Here is a 27,847-nt window from a genome sequence, read left to right as displayed (position 1 = left end):
CCTTTGTCAGTGCCTTTCCTGATCCTAACCAAAAGTGAAGTAGAACTTCATTGAGGTCTAATCCCTTTTACTCTGCTTGAGCATCAGTGTGAATCTATAAGTACAGTATAATAATGTGCTCACGCTGCCACAGGTTGCTGAGGAGGAAAAGCTGCCATCTTTTGCACTTTTTTTTTTTCCCCCCATTACTAAGCTGTTTTTAACTGTAGGCTACAGAAGTCTACCCTTGGGATGGCAGAGACAGTAGTAAGGTATCTGTCATGAGAAGCTACAGCCTCCCTGTAGACAAAGTAGAAACAAAGATATCTTGTCAAAACAGATGGGGTCTGACAATATCCTGCAGTAAAAAGACAGGGTGGAAATCGCAGCAAGAGACATTCCTATTAGTTATTAGGAAAAAAATAAATATGAGGGCTGTCAAGCACTGCAGCAGGGGCCCAGAGAGGCTGTGGAACACCCATCCCTGGAGGTGCTCAGAAGTCAGCTGCAGAGGACGCTGGTGTGGCCCAGAGCTCCCTCTGAAGCTGGCTCTGCTTGAACAAAGACTTGGACCGTATGACTTGAGGGATCCCTTCCAACCTAAGTCATTCTGTGGTAATTAATACCTGCTCCCACAACCACGATGAGAGCAGGAACCTGGCCTTGATATCAATCTGAGGAGGAAGTTCTAAGCCAGCTGCTGACATAGGACCCTTCTGCCTTCTCTGTTGCTCTCACCGTTTGCTTTGCCAAAAGCATGCTGACTCCACTTTATCAGCAAAGAAAGGAGCAGAAACACAAATGCTAGCATTTGTTGCAAGCAGAGTAACTCCTACAGGAAATGCCCTGTTAAAAGAGAAAAAGTCTTCAAGAGAATTATGTCTATGCCCTGTGTGTCCTGCCATTGCCACTGATGCTGAAAGACCCTCCAAAGGGTAGAAAAGCCATCGCTACAATTATCTCAAAAAGCAACCAGAGAACTGTCTCATTTACTGCTGTTTGGGTTTGTGAAAACATTACACCTAGTAATCAGTAGTACCAGTGTCAGTTCCTAGACCTAGTCACACTAGTTTATTGCCAGGAAAAGGTAATCTATCTATAGGACGAATGTCAAATTGAAGTATAAACTCTTGCAGACAAGGGTTACCGCATTCTGAGAAATCGAGAGGGTAAAGCACTTCCAACGACGCAGTCAAATGTAGTGTACTTCTGTACCCTGGACCTGAAACGGAGGGTTGCAGCCAGGGCTGGGGTTGAACGCTCCCAGGGAATTGGAAACCACCCTACGTGCATTAAGGAGCCCAAAGCACAGTTTACGCTCCAGTTTTCAACTAGAAGTGCCACAACAAACAAGCCCAAAGCAGGAGGGGTTCCTGCTGTGTGAGACGGCTCAGAGGGAATCGGAGGCGTTCCTCTGGAGGCAAATTCCAAGGGAATCTCTTCACACCTGGGTCAGACCTTGGAGGAAACATTCTGCATTCAGCAGGCTACTGAATAAATCCGTGCTTTGAGCGCTGCGGTGTCAGGCTAGTCAGGCATCCAGGCATAACAAACCGTGCCACGTATGCCGTTAGAGCATCAGCAGCGTCTTGCCCGGGGGGTGGAAGCCCAAGGGGTGATTTGGCCTCCTCTGTGCAGAAATTACCCTCAAGCAATGGACTGTACACCGTCACCCAAAAAGAAAGGTGCCTTGACTCTGATTTTACAAATATCCACTGGGCACCTAATGGCCAGCAGATTAAAGTGCATTAAAAGAAACAGTAAGTGATGTATTCCACCTCTTGGACAGCATACGCTTGCCCTGGAGAGCAAAGCTTAGAAGCAAATTTTAGCACAATGTAGGGAAATGGTATCCACATTAAAAAAACCAAACCCCAACCCCAAACTATTAATCATATTAGCAAATTTAACTATAAATATTCCACTAGAATAGACTAGCATGGTGAAATTCTGCAAATGAGTTTCTCCTATGTTGTCAGCTAGAGAAAAACAGTTTTATTTTATTCCTTCTAGGCACTTCTTGTACATCAGCAACAGCTGCATTTCAGTGGTGGACGAGGAGATAATTTCTGTGATGTTATTTCATCGAATGTATTAGGTAATTTAGAAAGAAGTCACTACCAGAAAGGCTAAAATGGGTAATAAAGAGCTCATGTATTGCTTTCAAGAAAATAAGAGAACTACCAATGAATTATCCTTTTTCTAACACAACTGAACTAGCATATATTTACATCTTCTGGTAAACTGAACAATCCATAATAACAGAGAAGAACTTTGTTCAATTAAGTTAAACTTACCAGATGCTGGAAAATTCAAGAATGCATTTTCCATGGTTACAGAGGATGGGCCTGGTATCTTCTTTGTGAATGGAAAGCACAAAATGTAAGTTTTGGAAATTGGGCACATTATTTCCATGCCAAAGGTTTCATCCAACATTTAAACAAAGTCAGCTAACTAACATGATATTTGAAGCATCAGGAGTACTAGTATCTCCTGAAAATCAATTCTTTCTGTTTAGGATCTGAAAGAGCAATGTAGATTGCTGATTGAGGCATCAAAACGTGAAACTATTGGCCTGGGAAAATTCCCACCTAAGTGTTAAAGCCCTTTTTAGACAAAAACATTTGGTTTTGAGAGGGAATACAGGGAACAGTGGAAACTTGGATTCATGTCTGCAGTACGTCACAAATTTCTCAAGAAATGATGGATAAGTCACTGGTTTTTGTATGTCTTCAGTCCCTACAGTATTAACTTTTCTTTTTTTTCTATTTCCTTTAATCTTTTGACTATAAGCTCCTTGAAGTGGAGTCTTACATTGTGTTTCTACGTTAACTACGCAACAAAACCCCGATCTCACCTCGAACCTCTGGGCCCTACTGTAACACAAATAACAAAGAAACGTTAATACGTAGCCATGCTTAAAATATTTCCTATATTTAACTGAAAGTTGTCCCTGAGGAGCACAGTTCTGCCCATCTGCTTCCCAGAGATGCGAGGGACGGGGGACAGAGGGAGGTCCTACACGTCTACATTTCAACCGAATACAACCTAACCTGTAATTTTTAATCCAGTCTCACCGTTGACTCTGTTACAACTGTTGAACGCACGTCCTAGCTCTCTGGATGATAAACTAGGACTCCAGTCATCTTCCAAAAATTTGGTTAGGCAGCAATACCCAGGGTTTTGCCTTACTCTGCTGCAGCGTGAGCTCCAGCAGCATCCTTCAGCAACTGGACCTCCTTGTCTTCTCACAGGCTGTCCCCCTTGGCAAAACATCTCTCAGCGAATCACCCCAAAGAAGTCAACATCGACCTACCTGGAGCCCCGGCGCCTTTGGGGGAGCGCACCGTGCAGCGCGGGGAGGACACGACCCTGCAGGGAACCAGTGAAGGTCACGGCATCAAAACACGTCGCTGCAGCTGGGCGACAATGATGTGCCTCACTATTCTGGGGGTGCCTGTGTATTTATAGGTACTCAGGCTGATTCTGGAAACATTTAACTTCTAAAACGCTAGAGAAAGTGTTTAACGGAGCAAAGAGAATTCATAATGAGAACCTGTTAAGTGCTTTTATTTTAATGTAGTTCAAGAGACGAACAACAAATCCATATTTACAGTTGTTTTTAAGATGTCACCTCATCATATATTATGCCTGCTTGCTGATTTCTCTTGCGAGCTATGTCCTCTGTGCATTATAACAAAGTGTGCAGGGCTTTTTTTTTTTTTGAGGAAAGACTGTAATTTGAACATGCTTAGAAATAGGTCTTGTCTCCTGCGGAGATGTGAACCTTTACAACTCCCATGGTGCATTGCAAGCTCAGTGCACTCTGTGTCGGTAGGGATGCGAAACAACAAAAAAATCCCTATGCGTATCACATACATTTGTTATTGATGTTACAAATGCAGACAAACTCAGGAAGAGTAAAGTAGTGTAGCAGAAATGAAGTGTAAGACATATGGACAAATGAATAAAAAATGAATAGATGTGACTCGAGATGCTTCCTGACATCAGAGGAAACGCCATTAACGTACCAGGAAGGTTAACCTGTGTGGGGGCAAGGTTTCTTCAGGCACTCATACACAAAAAATAACGATGAAAGTTGAACCATGAGGAGAGGTTGTGCTTTCCTTTGCAAAAAATAAGTCTTACATCCAAGCAAACGTGCATCCATAAGCCTGCGTCACTTAGCTGTTTTGATCTCCTTAGCATCCACGACAGAGACCAGTAACAATCCAGAAGGCATAGTGTTGTATCTGTCCTTTTCCCTGAAAACTAAGCCTTGCAACAAAGCTTCCTTTTTTTGTGGTTGATGAATGAGTATAAAGAAAAAAAATATTCTTGGCTATCTGCATTATTTATATTATAATTGGGGATTAAGAGTTATTCTTCGGCATTCTGGTTTTTACCAACGAAGAAGGGAAATATTCAGCTCTTCTGTTCCATCTGTTGTCAATAGATCCTAAACACTTTGTCAGAGAAGCCCGTTTAGCTGTTTTTTACAGCTGGAGAACAGAGGCATAAACAAACTAAAAAGCCTTACAGAAAGTCAGCCAGAGTGAAGCGTATGAGCGGATTCCTACACACAGGTATATGGGCAGGCTAAAATTCACTTTAACACGAGGACACTGTTAAAATCCACACAACATCTGATTTGGGGGAGTTACGCAAGATCTGTTTGTAATATAAATAATGCATGGATCACACACTGACCCTTTGCTTGGGAGCAATTTCTCCATACTCTGTAAGAAAGCAAAGTCAGGGAGAAATGAAAGAAAATTGTTGCATGAAGTATTTGCAGAAATAGCAACATTCTTTAAATGACAGTCAGTTTTCAAAGGCAAGAAAGAAAATGAACAGTCCCTGGAGTCTCGAAGTGCCTTTACTTGTTAGTGTTGTGCTTTAATGTGATCTATGAGGGAAACAGTGAGATGCATAAAATTTAACATATTTTTGTTTGATTTTTGCTGCTCCATTTTGTATTAAAAATGCAAAGGGAAGAAAACAACCCAAAACTACATTAAAAAGCTTTTTTGTTCCCTTTCATGTCTTTGTTACAATCCACAACTGTCATCTGCAAAGATTAAAGAAAATGAAGAACCTTCTTTCTCTCCCTGATTCGCAGTTAAGATTGAAGGTGAATTTGATGGAACCCTTTTGTATTCCTACCGGTATGTTTGTTAAAATATAAATTCAGATCTAAAAGCTTTATCTTCATTTCTTGTCACTTGTAATTGTCGATTTTTTTTAAAGTTTTTTTCCTTGAATAATGCAGGGATCTGTAAAGTTGAACATCTGTGCCATCCAAAATGCTCGCACGTCAGCTGAACAGTAACACTTGCATCAAGGCGCACAAAGACAAGACCACCCCGGCTGCCAAGCTCCCACCATGCCGCATAGAGTCCCTTGCACCAGTCCGTATAGACCAGGGGAGACCGTGCAACCCCCTCCAGCATTATAAAATGACTTACCGGTGTGAGCTGTTAATACGTTCTTATTATTCATATGGTAGCTCTAATCTCCAAACTACTAATTAAGCAGAAATTGCTCACATCCATTAGATTTTCTCTTCAGAGCTTAAAATTTTCAGATGTGCGTAGCTTCAGGCTTTATGGGAGGAGAGGGAGTAACTTTGAAAAGTCTTTGCTAGATTTTGCTGCATATTATGCACTTTGCTTTCATTGCTGGGCCAGGAGGATCAAAGGTTCAAGTTAAAAAGAGACATGAAAATAATATTTCAAGATGTGCACTCCAGCTTCCCAATCAAACTCTTTCAAGAGGGTGCATACGAATTCCTACACACTCGGGGAGATGAATGTAGCTTTTTCTTAGATCACATAAAGGCAACTGTACTTAAAAACTCTTTCTAAAATTACGCCTTGTTCTTCTCTTCTTACATACGTAAGGGGGGAGGAAGGGATGTGCTCTTAAGAAGAAAGTCCACATTTCTGTAAGACTCTAGAATTTGGTGCAGCTTTCCCATCACGTTTAGTTTTCAAATGGTTTGAATAGCTGTAAAATAATAATTTTTATACACATTTTCTCATGGAAAGACCTAGGGCGTTTTACAGATGGAAGTATTATTATGGACGCCAGAGGAACTACCTTTTGTGATCAGCTTAAAACTGAGTCTCAGGTTTTCAAACCTGCATCTCTCTGCTTTCTCTCACGTGGTGCAAACACCCTGTCGTCAGCTGCGGAATTATTCTATTGTTACTATTCAAATGCTTTTTTAAAGCATTTTTGCTGTTGGGATGTCACTAACATAAAGCAAAGGCAGAGGCCACACCGTGCAGCACTGGGAGGCTAACGGTCATCCGCCGGGTCTCCTTACGCCCAGCCTACCACCCTTCTCATGTCAGCCTCCTACCTTTTCCCACTATCCCAGTAAGTTGTTAAAATATCCCAGAATGAGTTATCCAAATATCCCGGCATGATATGATAATGTTATAATGTACCGGAATATGCTATGATAAAGTTACCACGTTTCATTTTTCCAATACATTAATTAAAAATACAGCTTTATGATCTATACTAAAAGTTTTATGCAAATTATTACAGCTAGTGTGGTGTTTCAGATATTTGGGGGTTTATGTTTGCAGAATCAGTAAACAGAAATCTCCTTGGCTTACTTCTTCCCTTTTCTTTTAAACTTTTATTTCATGAGTAAGCTTTAATACGAAGCTCCATGGACATGAGCCCAGTCAGTTCATTACTACGCTTAATGCCTTCTGAGCTGGATCAGTACAGAAATCATTACTTCTTAGGCGTAAAAGATCAGAATTGGCATCTGTGAATTCTTCCGATATTGTTAAAACCACCATTACTCAGTCAATAACCTTGCCATTTATAATCACAAGCAAAGAAGTAAAAAATATTAAAAGAAACAGAAAGAAAACAAACTGAAGTGGCTCACTAGAAGTGGGTCTCCTTGTTAGAATTATTCATTGCAGAGTCAGTCAAGCACTGATCTCTGTCACAGAAAAAGCTGAATGAGAGCAGGGGATGCTTGCTCCTGAAATTTATGAGACTGACATCAAATATCTTTCATACACTACAAAAAGAAAATACAACAAATTCTTCACTGACAAAGCTGAAGTCTCTGGATATTCTTATATTCTTCTGCACCTGCGGAGGTCTCTCCAAGCAATATGACCACTCAGTCATAAGAAAATCACTCTAATTCATTCTAGAGCACAAGTGTTACCTCTATATAGTTGTATTCAAGATGATCATCACACAGAATAAAGTTCTCAATCACTATTATGAAAGACTGAGTACTTTTCTTCATGTTTTTGAAGTGATTTATTCAGTCGCTGAAGTGTACTACTCAGACAAGTGCTGTAACAGCTCGGGTACAGGCTCATTCAGGCATTAAAAAAGTTTTGCTTGAAGGCAGTAACCAATTAAGTACCTGAAAATGTGATGCAAAGCTGCCATACAACTTGCGCATACTGGTGTTACACTTGCATTAGCAAGAGGGAAGGAATTAAAAAGCAGACCACTCCGTGAGCGTGTAGGTCTCCATCCTTCCCCTATGGGTGATCTCCTTAAGGAGACTGTCCATTGCTCCCAAGCCTTGTACTTTCAAGCAGAGTTTTAAAAGTATTTAGGATTATAAAGGTGCAGTGAAGTGTCCGATAGGATTTCTAAAGAGACTTCGGTATCTGACTCCCATCCAAAACCAGTAAGTACTACACAGACAGCATTTTTAGTTGATCAATAGCAGCAGATTGAAGGTGCAAAGATCTTTGGAATTTCATCGTCAGCTCTTGAATGACAAATCCTGATGCGTAACAACGCACACCACGGCTAAGTTACCATTACGGGCATCCGCCGTGGTCAACAGGGAGAAAAAGTCAGATGATGGAGCTGTTGAATGGGCTGAACTATCCTTGCTGTTCTTTTCTTGCTTGAGGGACTAGAGAAGTAACATGGGCCGATACAGCTCAAACTCAGGTGACTCAGTTAAACATCTGAAGTCGGGTAAAATAAATAACCAGTCTAGAGAGTAGGTCAGAGAGTTTATCATTAGTTCTGATCACAAAGGTTTCACCACCAAACGCTGACGTACCACGTCCACAAGTGAAGTAACCCATCTTCTTTACAGCCTGGCTGCAGAGAACATCAACAGGCCTGAGCTTAAAGCATGGACTAAGTTTTGTTTCTGACTCTGCCTCAACTTTTATGATAGTAGTAAGTCATTTAGGATTAGATTTTAGAATTACAGAATTTCACATAAAAATGCAAATTACATCAAATTACTGTATTTCCAGACATTTATAACAATGGTACCCAACCATCCGTATTCATAGGATGTGCGTGCAGGTGGCCAACAGTGACCCGTGGCTGCACAAACAAATTAGGGAAGGAGGAACAAAACCTACACAAATACCAGCACGAGGAACTGCAGCCTTACATATCCAACAAGCAGGAATTGCCACAGCAACCCTATTGCACATCTACGGCAGGAACCGCCAAACAAAGGGGGATCACGAAGGCAGGAATTTCCAGGGCAACCGTATCGCAGATGCTGGGAAGGGAATAAAGCCAGTGAGCCAGCCTGGGGGCTGACAGCTTCAACTTTCAATACCTACGTGCATCCCTCTTGTCAATCTCTCAACTGTAAGGTCTTTGGAAAGATGTCCAGGAGGTGCTTTTGTGTGGGTCTGAACACAGACAGAAGAAAATCGTTCCCAGGAAAAAGATCAGGCGTGCACGTATGCGCACACGTATGGTGTCAGGGTGTTTCACGTCCCTGTTCAACCTGGCACGGCACTACTTTTAACAGAGCAGTTCTTCCCCATCGTTTCTCTCAGCACTACAGCACGAGTTTATAGCAGTAAAATAATGCCTGACACGGACCTGGATTGCTGGGTTTGGGCATCTGTGGGTGAAAACGGTGACTATAAGTGAGAGTCAGGCAGGATTTCTGAAAGGCAGCTGATGTCAAACAAATCTGATTGCTCTTTAATGAAAGTATCTACGACTCCAGAATCTAAATGATACGTAGGTTTGCGCTGTGCTTCAAAATAGCATACAAAGCAACAATAAAAAGAAAAACTGCAGTGAACCTCAGGAAGCTGCAAAACCCCAATTTTTCAGCTACACACATCACAGACTGGATTGAGGCGAAGTGGGGTGACCTCTCTGCAGTCTCTGTCTAACGAGACAAAGGAGAGCTGGGGAGCCAAGAGGAAGTAATCGCTGAAAGCCACGAGCATCAAAAGGGATGAGGTCTTTGGAAGGGAGAGAAAAACTCACTGAAGTTCATCATTTATTTAGACATCAGACTTCATTGTCGCTTTCACATAGTACATTTATGACAATGAATACCATACTCATGCACAGGTTTCATAGGAAATTTTACAACAGGTGGGGTGAGTCCACATAACATCTAGGAAGTATTTTTTCCCCTCATTTCACCTAGGAAGTACTTTTCCCCCTTATTTCTGCCAGCAGCACATTTTGATTCATAACCTTATTGAAAACAGTACTTTTATTAGGAAAAGAATTCTGTCTCATCATTTTGTGTAATTTTCTCGTAATGGCTTCTAATAAAGTGGGTGAATAATGTAGGAAGTGTTGGCAACTGTTCTAATTTTTTAAAAGCTTTCTCTGGGCCCTTGGTCACATCCCTCTGGGGTTCATTTTCTGTGGATATTTAAATGATGGAATTTAATTAATGCAATTATTCATGGAATTGATTTCCGAAGTTGTACACGTGAACATTTGGAGAAGTCGAATTTAAAATGCACACATCAGGATTTGCGACCAAAGAGCTTGCATCCTTACCCAGTTCGAGACCAGATGCATGCAGCTTATCTGGACACTGACAATTAAGTTACAGTGCTCACATTTTGAATATTTGCAATCAAACCAAAAAATGTACAATGAAAAAGATACTTTCCATCTGAATAATTAATAATGTTCATGAAACCTCAGTCTGTTGGAGGATATTCAGCAAAAAAAACCAACCCTGATTTCAGTGACTGAATTATTTATAACTAAATATTTAATACACTCAATAGTTTCTTGACATTTTCTAGATGTCTGGGTGTTACTTCTGTATATTAGTAAAGTACATTAGTGAAACACCCTTCCTGACTTGCTGGACTTTGTATGTACTTCTGCCTGTTGGCAGGGCCAAGAATATAGGAAAACCCTTTTAATCCACAGAAACAGTTCTAATACCCGAAGTACACCATCAACTTTCCACAGATACCAAGAGTTTTGTATCTGCAAGCTGTTCCTAGCATAACTTCCACCTGACGGTAGTGGCTATCAGAGGTCCTATGAGCGAATATATTCACTGGTCATTTAATACATGAAGGAAAACAAACACTAAAGCTTCACAAAACCCAAGACGTTTCTCCAGTTGTTAATCAAGACACTTTTAGTGGGAGCTGGGCATTCGGAACTCTGTAAAACTTTGATAGCTCTGTCCATCTCCCTTTCTTTTCTAGTACTTCTGGGTCAACAATGGTGGAAGACTCAACTGAAAACTCATTAGAGATATGAAACAACTTAAAATAGGCTTAGGAGAATTTAAATCCCTTTTGGAATTAAAAAAAATACTTTGCACTTAATCCTGACCATTAGTTATTAGACACACACATTCATTAGTAATAGCTTTTATCTTTATATTCCACAAAATTTCTGCCATAGTCCAGTCAGATATCTTTCCATTTTGCATAGTAACTTCGCACTTGCACAAAACATTATCAAATCTGCCTTTTTCTGTAGAACTCACTGAGTATTTGGGAGCGTTTATGCACGGCTCTTTGCGAATACCTCCATCATGAAATATACACCTGGACATAGAGAAGCTGTTTGATGAAGTAACAGTAAAAACAGTTTACGCTACTCTCCAGGTTTCCCCCAAGGAAACGGCAAAAAGGTTGGACGATGCAGTTTCACGGTGCTATAAAACACAAATTCCAAAGAAAAGCGTCTCCAGCTACCAAAGAGTTTTGGCCCTCTAGAACTGAGATAACTAGTCTAGCTGTGCACCCCTAATGCACCAAGTTAATGAATTTTCCTGTAACAGCTGATCATTCCCAGATTACTAAGCAGAAAACTTACCATTTTTACCTGGAATAGAAGTGCTAAAGCAGAAACTGCAAGGAAACCATTAAACTTTTTGACTTCCTTTAAACTTTGAACTGTTTTCCCAGTGCTAGGAGAACGGTCCGTCACCACTGGAAGAATCCAGGTCCCTGTGTACCATGCTGAGAATTTAGATGAACTGTCACAGAGGCTGTGCCATGAATAATGAATAACCACCTCTCTCTGGGCACCATTTTGACAGACACAAAATAGGAGTTTTGCGATTGCCATTAAATTCAAACATGGGGGGGGGCAGCCCAGGGAATAACATCTTTAGGTCCAGCTCTCTGCACAAGTGAGAGTCAGTATTAGGAGCACACGACTTAATAAGGTCTACTGAATTAAATGAGCATTTGATCAAAGAAATTTGACATATTTGAGACTGTCCAGAGTTTTGAAGGTAGAACCAAATGTAAAATGGACTGCAGAAACAGCCTAAGAAAGCAACATATAAAGGAAGCACCAGTGATTGCCTGAAAATAAACCTGCAAAAATAGCATAATCTCAGAGGAACATCTTTTCATGAAATGAAATGAATGAAAATAATTACTTACCCAAATTTTCAATGGAATAATAACGCTGTTTACTGTCCACCCGCACAGTCTCAGCATACGGACTGCCTACGCCGTAGCCGATGATGTACCCGCGGACGACAATGTTTGGGTTCAGCGGCGGAGTCCAACTCATGACGATACTTGTTGTCAAGGGCCTGACATGAAGAGAGCTTGGCTGGTCAGGAACCTGAGATTCTGGGATTAAAAAAAGAAAGAAAGATAGAAGTATAAATTAATATTCTACTCAAGGTTTGAGTTTAGATTAAAATATTTGCACAAAAACCCCCAACCAGGTGCCCCAGAGTTACATGCAGCGCTTACATGCAATTTGATTTCTGAGCTACATCCTTCCCTTCCAAGAGCACCGAGCTGCCTCATCCTGTTTTAAACCGAGTATCTCCTGGTGCTTCCCACCTTTAGCATAAGGCTACAAGAGATATTTAAAATGATGCAGGAAAATGAAAGATGACCTGCAAAAGAATTTCCAGGAGGACAACTTTTCTCTTCCCTAGTCTATTTGCAAGTTCAGCAGGATCCTAACAGCTGATTGCATGAGTCGTCCTGCGCTCGCAGATTATTTAACAAAAAGGTTTACTTTGTTAGCAATATACTAGTATATTCTGGCAATAGTGTCTTTCCTTCCCATGAAAACAAGAATTTAACTCTTGGGCATGCATCTCTTGCTTTGAAGCTGCTTTAAATAATACACCAGCATTTCAAAAAATGAAATAATAGAATGAGATATTTTATTTACAGGTGTTCCCAGGTAATATTCATTACTTTAAGTAGTAATTAATCACTTGGAGTCTATGTGCCTTCTACAAGCCTAATTTTAGCGTAAAGGTTAGATGAGTAAATGCCTTTTGTTTGAGTTTACCCGGTAACTACCATATCACAAGTCTCTTCAGAGGAGCTGCACAGTAGCTTGTCTGTTTGAGAGCAGAAAGAGACAAGTTACTATTTTTCCCCAATAAAAAGGCTTGCAATATAATAGATGAAAGCTTATATGGAAGGCAACAAGGACAAGATGATGTAAACTCCAACAAAAGACACTTCACAGTTGTGAAGCATTCCCACTGTAAACCTTGGAAAAGGCAATAAAAAGAAGAATTAACACTTTTCAATAACCAGTCCCATGCATGTGTCCTTGGTATTTTATGAGCTTTCAGTTGAATTCTTATGAACACATTAGAGTAGTCTGAAAACCTGCTGCACCTTCAGGGAAGGCTGATTAGTACATTACCAGTCTGAACCACCTAGCAACTTTGCAAGTCCTTTGCATTCAACTCCTTAAAATTGCAAAGCATGGGTCTTGTTTAAAAGTTGAAGAAAATTCACTGAAAAGTTGCTACTCACAAAAAGAAGAAACAGATTGCACCCGTAGTGCCACTGTAAGTCAGGTTAAGTTGCCATTTACCCCCACTCCACTCCCAAACTTTGTTTTAATGCAGAAGCAAAAGTTATTTGAGCAGCTATTCCTCAACAGTGCTGTTTGAAAAACAAATGACAGAAGCATTTCTTACAAGCCCCAAAGATAAAATAACAATTTGATGCCTTGAAATGACAAGCTGGATAACATAGCAATACTGAAAATTCCTCAAAATTCCTAAAAGCAGCAATTCTCAGGCAGCAGAGGAGATCAGAGCATTCAAAGAACCAATTGCCCTCAAATGATAATTTTTACATCTGACACAACACAGAGATTTCAACTGCAGTACAGATACCTCTAGGCAGCTGTTTAGGTTAAAACTGCTTTATTCAAACATTTCATATTCTTTATTCCAAACAATTCAAATATGCGATTCACGCATTTCAGAGCTAAATCATGACTTCTTATTTCAAAAAGTTAAAGGCGGTTTAACTTCTGGTACCCTTCTTGTGAATTAAGTCTCTAAAATGAAGCTGGGCTGAACAACATTTTTGAACTATTCTTTGATACTGACATTTCATAATCACAGCTATTTTTTGAAGATGCATTTTTTTGCTTCAGCTTTCTGTATAAAGCAATTTTAGTTACATTTTCATTAGCTTTACTTTCAAACATTTTCTGGAAAAAACACTTTTCTTATTCTGAAACAGAACTTTAGAAATTGTGTCGTGTAGCTCACATCCCAAATACAAAGTTAAATGTTAGAATCAACTATTTTTTTTTTCCCCTCAAACAAAATACTTTTTGGTTCTCTTTACAACGAAGCATGCTTTCCACAGTAAGGACTTCTGTCAGACATAATGTACAGCCAAACATCTAAATCCATCAATTCTTCAGGAAACATGACCATCCAGCCTTTGCATGGCTCTGCTGATTTCAGTGTTCCAGCACTCAGACATCCAGGAGTCAAATTCTCATTGAAACACGTATCTCATATTTCTGCTTTCTTTGTCAGACCGTTCCCTTGCGGTTCTAGATCGATACATTTACTTTTGTATCTCCTGGGCTTGAACGTGATGCCGGAACTACTTTTGAGAAGCAACCATGAGATCCCATTCTCCTACACGTAGTGCCAAATGAGTTCTTCATCCTAAGTCCCAACTGAGACAAATTTACAGTCCCTCTCTTAACTGCACCAAGAGTTTCTCGCTTTCCTCTCAGGTGAGGAAATCTGTGGGTACCTGCAAGGAAACGCTGTGCTCAGACCCACCAGCCGTGGATGTCAGCCAGCCCCACAGACCAGCGGCTGGCACGCAAGAGGAGAGCTCCTCAGTAGACGTGCCCATGAAGCCAGATTTCTCGGTGCTGCATTTCTCACGCTCTTCCCTTACGGACGGTTAGGTCCGCAGCAAATGGAAGCCGGAGTCCTGCGTCGCTGCCTGCCGTGACTTCTCCTCCTGGGACGCCACGTCCGCTCACACGTGCCTCTGAGTCCTTCGCTGTGTTTCTGCGTGATGGCTTGAGCACCTACGTCTTCCATCCAGGCAATACTGCACTTAGTGCTACTTAAAGGTCCCTAATTCCACTGTCAAGCTTGAAAAATGCTTTACATTTGGGTCACTTTAGCAATTCTCTTAGACATTCAAAGATGTATGTTTTACAAAGTCCGGGTACTTTTTACTCATCCCATTTTGTTCACAGATTTCCCCCTTCACTTTTCAGTATAAATTACAATATAATAGCAGTGTAGCTTGTCATGCTCTTAGAGCACTAATTTAAAGCTGAAGCTAAACTATATCACTATCTAATATGTATAACAGCTTCCATCTGTTCAATGCAGTAATCAGAAACGAAGCATCCTAAACCCATTTTCCTGGAGGATACCTTTGCTAAGTTGATCAGAGATTCTTTTGCATCCTTGCTCAAGCTATTTAAAACAGACCCTTTGGGGAAAGCACTGCTTTCAATTTCTATTTTTTTTCTTTTTAAAGCACAAAATTTGAGGCTTAAAATAAATATTTAAAACCTTCCCAGCTGTCAGTAAAGGCATTCGAGCTTTCTAGGGAACCTTGAAGAAGCAGCTATGTTTGGATTTCTAATCACTTTAAAAAAAGACAGTAATTAAAATGACTATCCATTGGGAGTTGATGCCGTTCGCCAGGATACTGTTTGTCTTTGTGCTGCTGATGCCAACCAAGCTTCCAGAGAAAGGAAGAGAAACTGCATTAGCCAGAGCAGCAGAGAGGGAATTGCAGTTACCAGCCTGTGCTCCAGCCCTTCCCTGGTTAGCTGGCACTTGCAGGACTCTGCGTAACTACAGTAATAAGTAGGTTCTTCCCCAGGGTTCATCGGACCATTTGTACCTAGTATGCAACAGGGTGCATTCCCAGCATCAGGCTGCTGCAGCTTCACGAGGATAATGCATCACTACTGCAAATGCAAATGCATGTAAATACAATACATGAACAAGATGGCTTTGCGTGAATTTATCGGCATGCACCCACTTCCATCGCGTGTCTCCTGTGATTACTCGATTAACGTCTTTGCATGCACACGTGTATTTGGGCACAAAAACTTCAAAGGAGTGCCGTGTGTACTAAATGCAAATCAAAACGAAAATTTGCTCACATGTATTACTTTCTTTTTACATACTGCGGTGTGTTCAGAATTTATCTTTTACTCTCGCCAGTGAAAAGTCAGCTGTTTACACCTTAACAACATCACTTCTCAAACTGCTGTCTAGCCAAAGCATAATTAGAAAGATATCATCATGCACCACGGCATGTTGTGATCCGTTGGTATAGTTACGCCGCGTCTAGTAGCATCACCTCTTCTTTAAAACCTTGATGAGAAACCACAGGTAGTGGTTCTCCCATTTTGCGTGCCATGCACTGCAGTCACTCCCAGTCTGCTGGAAAATTGCATTTGGACATAGAGAAAGGCAGAAATTCTTCAATTTGCAAGGCTTGATTTTGAAATCATAAGGAAATCCAGCCAGTCAAAAGAAAGGCAACATCACGTACTATGGTGCATTTAAATTGATTATTTATTTATTCTTTCATCCAGTTTGCCTTTGATCCTTTTTAGGTGACTTATTTTGTTTTAAAAATCATAGCAATTTTCATCAGTTTCCTTTTATTTTCTATTCATCTCCTTTCAACTACGTATTTGCTTCTTATGGATTGTCTGTAGTTTTGCCGTGACTTCCATCTGTCAGATTCTTTGTTCCATTTGATTTGCAGTCTGTTTAATTTTTTTAGGTAGACTTTTTCATTACTCTCCTTTTATTCCTTTACTACTTCAAATATTCCAGTCATTTTATCTAACCCTTTCATTTCAGTGTTTTTCTTCCCTTTTGTGTCAGCATCTGCACTGATTTATACAGCCCACAGTTTTCAGGTATCTGCATCCCATCATCTTTCACTAATTATTCAGCTCTGTTGCCAACCTGCATTTCTAACATCTGCAAACAAAGGCTGGGAAACAGGATTTGACCTATTTGAATATTTGCTTAGTGAACTGTTAGGATTGTTGGCATCATTTCCATTGTTTCTTTGATTGATTACATTTATCATTTATGAAGTTACAGATTCACTGCACCGTATTATGGCAAACGGCCATGATGCTCAGGAGCTAAATTCTGTCACAGAATTATTTTAACAAAGGTTTCCGACTCCTTGGTCCTGGTGACGACAGAGAAACGCAACCCAGGGCATACGGGACCCAGGAGAATAAGAAATCATCTGCTGGTGGGTGTTCAGAGCCCAGGTATCTCACCCTAACCTCGGCTTGGGTGACAACTGCAGTGCCACCCCTCGGCTAGAAGGCTTTAGGAGACAACAGCTTTTAAAAGAGATGCATTTACCATCGAGATCATTCTCGGGTGTTTCCGCTGTGTACCAGTCCGAGGGGGGGCCTGTCCCATTCACTGTCATGGCAGCCACCTGGAAACTGTACTGGCTTCCTTTCTCAAGTCCTGTTTAAAAAAAAAAAAAAAAAAAAAGGCAAACAAAAATCATACAGAAAGAAGAAAAACAAATTAATGAAAATAGCAGAGTTTGCAATAGACTTTGCATAAAATGAAATCTCTAGTAATAGTCCACTGGATGTGCCATATGTAAAGAAATACATAGAAATGCATATATATATGTATATATACAAAAAACATATTCAAATACATAAAAGCGTGTTCCCCCAGCACACCGCAGCCCCACGCAGTGTCTCGCTGCCCGGTTTGCAGACTGTGCTATATGGCTCACGTACGCGGGAATGTCGTATGGGCAGCACCCACCCAGCAATGCCTGGGCAGGGGTGTAGCAGAACGGCTCCAGGGGGGAGGTCGTTAGACACGTGGGAAAAGAGATTTTTGACCACAAGAAAAGGCTTCAAAAATTGACTGAGGGCTGCACCGGCCCAGGACTAGTTTGGTTCGTAATTCCCATCGGTTGCGCTCATACATACAAAATTAATAGAAGTCCAAATAGCAGAAAAATGAAGATTTGTTTTACAGAGCTAATCACTTAATTGCACACTTCACAAAAACAGCTCACTGCTTTTAACACGCAGGGTACTGCAGGTACACTCTCCTTATCCATAAAATTTGCAGGCTAGGAACTAGGTTAGCAAGCGACGAGTGTTTTGCTTTCCGGTGCTCCTGATTAACTTCAGAGCACACAGTTCAGGCAAAAAATATAAAGTCTTACCAATATTATGAAATAAGCACGAATTCAGAAATAGACGTTTTCCTCTGTGGCTAAAGCCATCAGAAAACAATTACTGCAGCGTTCCTGAATGTGCCACAGGAATTCCAAGTCCCTGAGGTGGGGATATAGGTTTATCTTTTTGCTCAGTCTATACTGACCACAAAGCACAGGAAAAAAATGTTTCATTTAATTGCAAACATTCTCTGGAGAAGAACACTCATAATTAAAAAGAGCAGTTTAACATTTAGCTGACATGGAAGGCTACTCTAAAATTGATAGCAGCTATTTAAAAACCTGCACTGTAACTCTAAACTCCTTTGCTATTGCAGATGTTCTTATTATCCCGTAAAGCACCTGCCTACCAAATAGGATTGCAGCAAAGATGTGAAGTGCCTACATGTTAATATTTAAAATGTCCATTTAGAAGAGCCACACAGCTCGGTCTCCAGCAATCACAAAATATGCATGCAGCAGGTAATAACGAGATCTGGATATTTTGCTGAATTGCTTTCTAAAACACGTATTCCCAAGCTCCGTAAAACAAAGCACTTCCCTTCGGGCTGCACGGAGGCATCGGCAGCCGGGGCAGGCAGGAGGGCTGGGGCTGCCTGCAGCCCACACTCCCACCAGGACTCCCACAGCTCTTCAAGCCCGGAATAATTCACGTGAAAGAAAGTTTGCTCAGGACGTGGGGATCTACCGCAATAGAGATTAACCTGCTCTGCTCCCCAGGCGGCAGACCGAGGCTTTAACCTCCCGCAGCCTTTCCCCCTCGCCGAGGGGGCGATCCGCAGGGATGGGATCCGCGGGGACGGTGGTAGCGGAGCTACGGAGGTACGTGCCTTCGCTCTGGGACTCGGACTGCATCGCGATGTTTTCTTCTCTAAGCTGTCACAGCAGCAGCAACTCCAACATCTGAGCAGCTTTCATCATTATTTCTACTTTATCTGCCAGATAATAGATCCTTTCCAACTTGTCTAACGTGCTATCGCTCCCCAGAAAGTACTCGTTTGTTGTGCAGCCATCAGTTACGTAGCCTTCACAACAGGTCCCATGGGGACTTCGGTCAAGAGCCTAGGTTAGATGACCAAGTTGAGATTTCAGTATTTAAGGTTTTCCTCGTAAAAATGTTCTACTTTTGCTGTTGTTTAATTTTGAAATAAAATACCGCTTTTCCTTCCGAAACAGAAAAATGATATTGTTTATTCTGAAATATACAATTCAAAATGACTTCTGATTCTCACAGATTATGTTTACTTCCACATGTAAAGTGTAAAGCAGGTCATGTGAGGTGAAATCACGGTTATACTGAATTCAGTGGCAAAGGTGCCATTGACTTTGTCAAAGTTTAATTTTCTCCCTTGATGCTTTGCTGCTTTCTCAGTTATGTCTTGGGCACAATGCAAGAACCCAGGTGAAATTCATTTTCACCCACTAGAATTCACTGTAACCCTTTTACAATACTCATCTGGCTACTTTCATTCGTTGCAATTATAGTTTTTCTATGATCTACTGTTGCACTTTTTATCCTGTGAGGAGATATTTTCCACTGAAAATCTTGGAAAAGAAACTAGGCAAATCGATTATTTTTGCACCCACGAGAAAATACGAGATGTTGACTGAGTGCTCTAAAAAACTATCCAAGTCTTAAGATATTGGACACCAGAAATGGGGCTTCAAATTCATTAATGATAAAATCCAGGAGACAAACATATGATAAAAGCATTAAGGAAAAGATTGGTTTAAAAGAAACACCATAAAGACTGTCTTCGTACAACACAATAAATGCTACCTGCCAGCAAAGAAATCAATGTTCCCTTGAAGTGAAAGTATATTTTATTCCCAAAGCATTTAATTCATCAAAACCTTGCAAGGCTGTACCATGTGAACACTGACCTGTGAACAAGTACCAGAGGTTGTTTGGCTCCAGTGTTTCAATCTCACCCCTGCGGGTAGTCTTTCTATGTCGGATTTTATAGCCCGTAATAAATCCATTTTGAGTACCTGGTGGTGGAGGCAACCAGCTAACTTTGATGCTCTGTAAAAGAAGAGATATTATTGTTGATTTTTTTTTTCAAAGAAAAGACAGAAATAAAGCACATAAAGTGAATTTTAAAAAAGGAAAAAAGAAAAAAGGCTATGTTTTTCTAATAACAACATGTATTCAACTAAGTTGTTACTTTGAGAACAAAACCATATCAAATCTAAAAAGATTCACATTGGGATAAAGAAAACCGTGCATTCTCTAGCAGTGGATGGCTATATAGACAATGGATTTATATAGTAAATTTTCTCCCTTTTCAGGAATTTTTCATTTCAACAGGCTACTAGAATACCTATGGTACTAGAAACATCAGCTCTGGGGTTGAGTAGACACTGCAACTCATTTTGCTTTTCAGCCCAAAGTGCCGAAGTCACCTCTTTCTGACCGTAGGATACAAATATCAACCCGAGCAGCCCTAACAATTCTGTGCCATTTTAATTCCACGGACATTCACAGAGACGTTACATTGATATAACGAGGGTGCAGTAAAGAGAGTCAAACCTTTTGGGAATAAACTTATTGCCGATCCCAACACGTAAGAGAATTTTTGTTGAGCCAGTCGTCAGAGTCAGCAGCAATGCAATTAACCAAGACCAATCACTTACTTTTTCTAAATACTGCTTGTCTAGCCTAGATTGTATGAGGGATTTTAGCTCAGCCTAATAGCCCAAACTGAAACTCTCCCTTCCTGATGCATCCCAACACATCCCTACACGGCCAGACACCCGTCTCTGCCACCTCTCTCCTCGGAGAAAGGTCTGAAGGAATTTTGTCACCGCGATACAGAAGCCAGTCCATGTCCTTGGCCATTCCTGTCACCTTCTCTTGTACCTTTTCTTCCTTCCCGTCTTTGGCGGAGGGTGCATGGCAGGTCTGTGCAGCGCTGCAGCGATCGTTTTCTTTTCAACCCTGTTCATTTTCCAATAAACCCCAACACTCAGCGGTGCTTTTACCGCTGCAGACCATTGCGCTTCCAGACTTCTAACAGCAAGACCTCCTTCCCGACCAGCAGCAGCTACTTCAGCGCACAGCAGCGGGTACGCACGTGTTCTCTGCATTGCTTTATATTTAACCACATGGAATTTCGTTTACTCTTTTACCTCCCACTCACTCAGCGTTCTAAGGATTTTTAGCAATCAGCTTTCACTTTTGCTACCCTAAATTGTTAACCCTTGTTTCCTCACTCTCCATCCTGTGCACTAGCCAGCGTGGACTCCAGCATGAATCGCTGGGCAACTCCACCGCCGGTGGTCCTCAGCTGAGACAAGCCAACACCTCTCTCCGTCCTTTGTTTGGTTGCTTATCACAAAGGGATCTTTTTCCTTACGCTGCAGCAACTGCATTTCTTCAGGAGCCTTTTGTGAGGGATCTTATCAAAAGGCTTTAGGAAACCCAAGCCAATGATATCAACTGGATCTCCTTGCCCAGGTGCTCGATGATTCCTTCAAAGGACTTTAATAGGCACGTGAAGCAGGACTTCCCTCCACAAAAGCTGTATTGATCCCTCTTCGTCATATCATGTTCATCCATATGTCTATTCATTCTATTCTTTATTACAGTTTCTATCAATTTGTCCAGGAGAAACCACCAGATTTAGTGGGCTGGACTGATAAGAGACCTGATATCGTACATTAACATTTCTTTGCCAAAACAATCTGGGTACCAGCTGTTCCTTACAAGTCTCCAATCATTCTAGTGTTTTCACTCAGCCCAATACAAGGTATTAAGGGTTTCTCATGGAGCAAGGCCTCACAATTGCACAATTCTATCTATACTATCTCTTGCAGCACTGTATTGCAAATTTTTAGACAAAGAGAAAAGTCAAGCACATCACAGTGGATGGTTTTTGACAAAACACAATTTATTACCATTATTGAGTTGCTTAGTCCCTGCATAAATACGTTATAGCACATATCAAATTAATTATTGCAATAGAAAAATCAATTTTGCACATATACTGCCCAGTGATTTATTGTTACAATCAATTATACATTTCAAAATCAATACTTCAGGTTTTCATTGCTGAGTGAAATAATGCTGAGTTTTCTGCATTAGGGCAGAACAAACTCCATTCTTCAAACCAGAGAGTGATTGTTTTAAAAACAGATTTGGTCACTTTGCATATTGAAATTGCCTACATATAAAATGTTTATGGAAGAATGCAAACACCCAGAGAGCAGCTTTAAAACATATTTCTGTTGACAGCTCTGAGGACGTCTACAGGTAACTCATTGCTCGATACCGGTGCACTCCCAACTCTTCTGATTTCTGCACAACATTGAGCCACGCTCCCATCGTGGAGCCCTCAGCATCTCTGTGTATTCCAGCCCAGCTACAAGGAGAAGACACTTTGACTGCCCCATTGCCCAGGTAGAGAAGAAAGCAGAGCATTTGGATATTTTCTCAGAGGAGAGTAAGAAAGAACAACTCCAGCTTTCCCCTACCCTTTCCAAGAGCAACAAGAAAAGCGCTTCTGAAATCCCAGCTGCCCCCATCCAGGGGAAAAAAAAAAAAATATATGGAGAAGAAACCATAAAGGGAGGGAGGGACAGGAATGCTTTCAGGGACCTGTCACATAGCTCATGCAGGTAGATGGTTACAGGAATGATTTCTGGATTGAAAAATCCCACCAGAAGGGACAAATCACACTGGTGTCTCAGTTTAGAAAGTGCAGTAACACAAACTTTTACCCAAAGGTGCCGCTTACAGAAAATTTAGAACTGAGTCAGCTGATAGAAACCACAAGTGAATTTTGAAAGAAATCCCATAATTTGGAAGACCTTCTAATAACCCAGAATTTTGAGCGGATCTTTGGGTGGTCCACCATCATTTCCAAACCACAGGCTCCATTTTGTCAATTTATTTCAAACAAAAAAGATTGCTGAGCTACATGTGAGCTAAACCAGCTCGAGGCCCCAAGACAATCTGTTGCCTTCCAGGAGAGGCAGCCGTAGCGTTGGTTCTGCTCCTTCAGAGGAAGGGCTCTCCAGGCCAGCGTCCACCCACACAAAGAAAAGAGTTTCTGGCAAATAGAACAATACTCGAGCAACGGATCTGCCACTGGGGTGGTTCAACCCCTCGATGGGGCCAGTCAGCAACCATTTAACAGACCTATAGATGTGAGATTTATACACGCGTAGTCTTTAGGGATATAAGGAACTATTGCAGCCATACTACTTCTAGACTGAACTTGACACCAATTTGATTTAAAAAAGACAAACAAGAGTTCCAGCAGAAGCATCCAAGCACTTGGAGCTGCAACACCTGCGAGCACTGCACAGTTTTTATGAGACCCCAAATATCCCTTCCTCTACCTTGAAGTCAACACGGACTGCATCTCCCCGCACAGCAGGTCTCACAGAAGCAATGGGTTTGATCTAATGCTCAAGGTAGAATAAATAAGATCTTCCTTATGATCAGAGGAAAAAGCAGGTTCTTTACAGATCCACCTAAAGCTGTCACTGTAACGGTAACAGTTCACTTTCACCTCAACCTGGTCTCCATGGACACCGCAACGATGCTTTTTATCAATAGTACTTAACATGTGACCCTTTGCACCAGGAAAATCAATGACTAAGGTTCTGACAGGCTTCTTGTCCTTTCTTCTGCTTAAGAGAGAACAGTAATGACTAGTGCTCTAATCCTTCACGCTCTGTCCGAAAGGTAACCAACAGAAAGAAAGTATTTCCTTTCTGTTATACCAGCATTCCTAAGGAAACCATAAAACGAAGCCAGCTTCAAGAGGATTTTAAGAACCTGTTAGTCCTGGTTGGAACGCAACGTGGAAAAGTACTGTAAAAGGTTACTGGCCTTTTTTGTATCTTAAATACTCCTACTGGTGGTGTTTAGCTTTTATTAGTAATAGCAACGGGCACTGAAGATACCCGAGGTCTGTCAAATGCTGTAGCGACACACATTAAATATTCTTAAGAACAGCAATAAATAAAAAAATAAACCAACACCACAGCACCTCTGAAGTATCAGTGGTTTCAATACACCCAGACGGCAAGCGTTCCCCACTTAAGGTTGCAAGCTGAAATAGGACTATAGGCTTGAAGAAATTAAAATTTAAAAACTAGCATAAATAAGCTGGACCTGTCAGAAGCAAGGCTTATAGCCAAAACCACAATATACTGCCCGAGATGCAGTTGCAAATAATTACAAGCCCCCAGGATGCTGAATAGAAAGTTTCATGACCAGTTTGACTCATCTTTCATCCTTAAAAAACCCCCCTTGGGACCTGGGTATATAAGTCAGACTGGTCACCACCGAACACAACGATACATCCCCCAGAAGGGCTCCTAAAGATCTGCTAGGAGCATTCAGAAGTTGTCCTGTGCCTCTGAGAACGAGCCTTTCTGTGCTTGCCAAAATTCATATCTAACTGTGGCTTTTTTAACTGCTATTAATCTTGGCCTCAATAATCTCCTCTGGGTGAAGTGTGCATTCAGAGGCATTCAGGCTCTGGTTTTGCTAACAATTAAATCAAAACTACCTGAACAGCTCATAGAAAACATGTATTATCTCCCAAATCAGGTACCTTTTGAAAAACAGGCAGGACTCAAGAAGGGACTTAAAAAAGACAGTATTTAAAAAATATGTCTAACCCTCAGGTGTACTTTAAAGGAGGCTAGCGCTTGAGAAAATGTGAAAATCAATGTGTCATTTGTGCAATAAGATGCGCTAAGCTGACATAACTGCAAAATAATAGTTTACACCATGAAATTAAGCATCCCAAGGTGAAGTAAAGGGTACTGTACTGTTTTTTTGCTATGTGTGAGTTCTCTCCCGAAAGAGAAGACGAATTCCAAGGAAATACTTATTCTATACTATGCATGTGGCACAGAAGCTTATTACCCTAGCGCTGTAAGCTGTGCTGGTGCATTTCTTTGCCCCTCTCCGGGCTGATGTACGAACTCGGGAAGGCTCGCTAGCCCTTCGCTTCAGTGCAAGGAGCCGGGCAGCGAAGCGACCCTTGGCTGTGCCAGGAACTCTTACCCAGCTGAGACAGGGAGAGATGCTGTGCGTCTCAAGGACTCCTGCTGCCCGGCGGAGGCAGGCGGGGGACGGGAGTAGAGATAGCCACTTCTCATAACAACCTGCAGCCAGTTCTCTCTCCTAACGACCTGCAGACCTTGTTATTGCAGTCCTCCCCTCACACGCTGCGAGCAGCCCCTATCTGTGTTTGGAGTTCTTCTCAGTCTCGGAGTTTCCCTTATCTGCGTGTGAAATGGGACCAGCGCAGCTGGCATCCCAGCCATTTGTTGATGGCAAAAGTCAATCGCCTCCCCAACCTACAAGCAGCGGTACTACGGGAGGCCCTCGGAGCTCTCCCGGACCGCAGCGGGCTGGGACCAGCATCTCCCCCCGAGCGGGACGGGACGCCTCTCCGAGCTCCCAAACTCTCCTGTTTGTTTGCGAAAATCGGAGGTCTGTCGCCGAAAGCCGACACGGCCGGGGCTGGTTCTCTCCGCTCCTTGAGGCTCAACCCTTCGCCCATTGAGACAAATGCCAAAGCATTCGAATTGAATATTTTCACCGAACTCAAGGGGAATTTTTAACAGGCATACCTCTTTTTCCTCTCTCTTTTACCCTCTTATATGTATATATCTTAGTGTCTTTATGCACATGTGTGTACTAACCTGAATAGTCTATAGTAAGTAAGTTATAGCAAGTATATTATAGGATGTAAGTTAATACTTTCAAATTTATACTTAAATTACTGTTGTGATTTTTATTCAACCGTGAATGAATCTCAGGCTACTATTGCACTCATAATCCCTTTAGATATAAACCGTTGCCCAAGTCTGGGACTAGGAGTCGATCCCGCCGCACCTAGACTCCGACAGGAGTTTAGAAAGCAAGGGGGTCTTCTCTGAACCTCGTGACTCAACGGCAGGGTCTCCCTTACCCTTTTTACATTCTCAATCTCTGTACAAATCACGAGCAATCAATTCTAACTCAATTTTTTGCTGTATGTTTCTCTTTTACCCTATTGCATTTTCGGTCTCTGTATACCTAATTTTAGTCTGATTCTAACTTAGTCTTCCTTTGTGGGTTTCATCCATGTATTAGGTAATAGAGTGAACCTTGCCATCAAATTCTGTGAAGTCATGCTTTTATATAAATTCCTATTAAATCATTTTTGCTAATACCATTGGAAGTGATTCTTTAAGCGGTCCAAACCACTCCTTTTTGTGACATAAGGAAAGTCAAAACTACTTAGAAGACAGACCTATGGAACCTACAGAGATCCTGTATGATGTTTTTTCACGAAATAAGGGTGTCTTATTTTGAAAGGCTTTAAGTCAGTATTTTCAATGCTCTGGGAGAACAAATTAGATCTGTTATCTGTTAATGGTATCTTGACCATCAACAGTTTAACGTGTGTTTGTGTACAATGTTGTTCAGGCTCCCAGCTGTGGACGTGTCAGCTTAGACCCATGTGGGACACAGAAGTGCCTTGCAAAAATACAGGAGGCCTAGGGCAAAGAAAGGAAAAGGAGAGCATTTCACGCTATGTGCTGTGAACGCCCAAAGTCCTGCTGGAAACATCTGAAAGCATCAGTAGTCAAAACGACAGGATTTTTCACGTGCTGAGTTGCAAGTGTAGGAGCAGAAGGGGTGAGGTTTGGATCCATTTTTTTCCAACCGGTTCTGCTCTTTTATGACCCTCGCTGAATTACCTTCCAGTAACGCGAGTCTCGGACTTGGGTCCCACGCCTTCGGGCACAGCCCTGGACTTAATTTCCTGCTTTATTTCCTGGGCTTGCAGCAGGACTAAAGCTGTAGTCACCGGAGAGGCTCTTTTCTCAAGCATCCAAACCTGTTACGGTACGTGTATGAGTGACAGAGGAAGGCGCTTAATGCAAAAGCTGAATTTCTCCCAGCCTCTCCTGGTGCCCTCGGACCCCCTCCCCTCCCACCGCCCCGCAGGCAAGGGGCTCTCCTTCTACAACCAACATGTAAGCTGCAAATTAATTTACAAATACATGTGGAGCCTGTTGGCAGTTGCCTTGGATACAAGCAATTTTAAAGTCCCCAAGCATGGTGTTTCATAAAACCACTTTTTTCACCCCAAGAGAAGATAAGAAGAAGAAAAAAACTGGGAGGATTGTTAAGGTATGAAGACCTTTTCAGCCAGTATTATCTCCTCAGGGTATTTCTCTTCTGAGCTACGTCTCCAAACGGCTCTTATATTAAAATTGCATGATCAAATACTTAAACCATTTGATCACCACGGTCTTAAAAAAAAAAAAAAGAAAGCAATAGTAATGATATACTGGGGAAAAAAACTTAAGGATAAAAAATGCCTCTGGGTGTCTTCGCTAACTTGAAAAGAAGAGAAGATGAAACATAACCAAATACAAGGCTTAAAAGAGTCAGGAACCTCAGGCAAATACTTGGTTATGGTGGCAAAGGAACAAAACAAACAGAAAATAGTGAGGTTTGAAAACAAATAATGAAAAAAGTAATAATTTCCTCTCTCTCTGCAAATGTAGAAACTTCTAAGGCACAACTGCTTCCAAAACTTTGTTCTATATATTTAAAAAAGACTTTGGAAATAATCATGGACAGTGCAACTAAGTGCTTTTTAGCTGGGTGACATATGGACATTTCAAAATAGTATGCTTAGAGCAACACTTAAAACAATTTTAATGTTTCAAAACTGGTGGAGATTCCTCTGAGCTATGTTTAGACACTTAACGCATCAGGCTCTTTTTATAGTTGCTGGTAAGAAAAAGGAATGTCCAAAGAAATTCACCTCCAGTGCCTGCCCCTAGAATTGCCCATTTTCCCCCCGACTGCACGGGACAGCTGGCCTAGCCACGGATATCTGACTTTTAGAAGTCAAAGTTAGGACAGGTGAATCTTGCTTTCAGTTTCTCATTTTATTAAGTGAAAAAAGTCATTGCTTACTGGGTTGTTTAGGCATTTTTAGACATTTCATTACACAACTAAAACTAACTCGTACTAATTTTGTAAGTACATTTGAAAACGATACCTTTTGAAGTAACTAAGACACACCATTAACTTGAAAAGATCTTTTTTTTTTAAAGAACATCATATTCACGAAGATTTTCAAAGCTTT

General features: G+C 41.3%; 1 protein-coding gene across 2 annotated transcripts in view; it reads right to left on the bottom strand.

Annotated features, from left to right (window-relative positions):
- DCC (DCC netrin 1 receptor) overlaps window positions 1-27,847 on the bottom strand; it is a 572,411-nt gene that overhangs the window by 74,601 nt on the left and 469,963 nt on the right. For both annotated transcript variants that reach the window (XM_052778515.1, XM_052778516.1), the window contains exons 13-15: window positions 19,608-19,749; window positions 16,874-16,984; window positions 11,640-11,834 (exon numbers count right to left, since the gene is read on the bottom strand). In XM_052778515.1, coding sequence (XP_052634475.1) covers window positions 11,640-11,834; window positions 16,874-16,984; window positions 19,608-19,749 — 448 coding nt within the window. The remainder of the gene's footprint in view (window positions 1-11,639; window positions 11,835-16,873; window positions 16,985-19,607; window positions 19,750-27,847) is intronic.

Source organism: Harpia harpyja, chromosome Z, assembly GCF_026419915.1.
Source record: "Harpia harpyja isolate bHarHar1 chromosome Z, bHarHar1 primary haplotype, whole genome shotgun sequence".
Classification (NCBI taxonomy): Eukaryota; Metazoa; Chordata; class Aves; order Accipitriformes; family Accipitridae; genus Harpia; species Harpia harpyja.
This window is presented reverse-complemented; position numbering and strand designations above follow the sequence as displayed.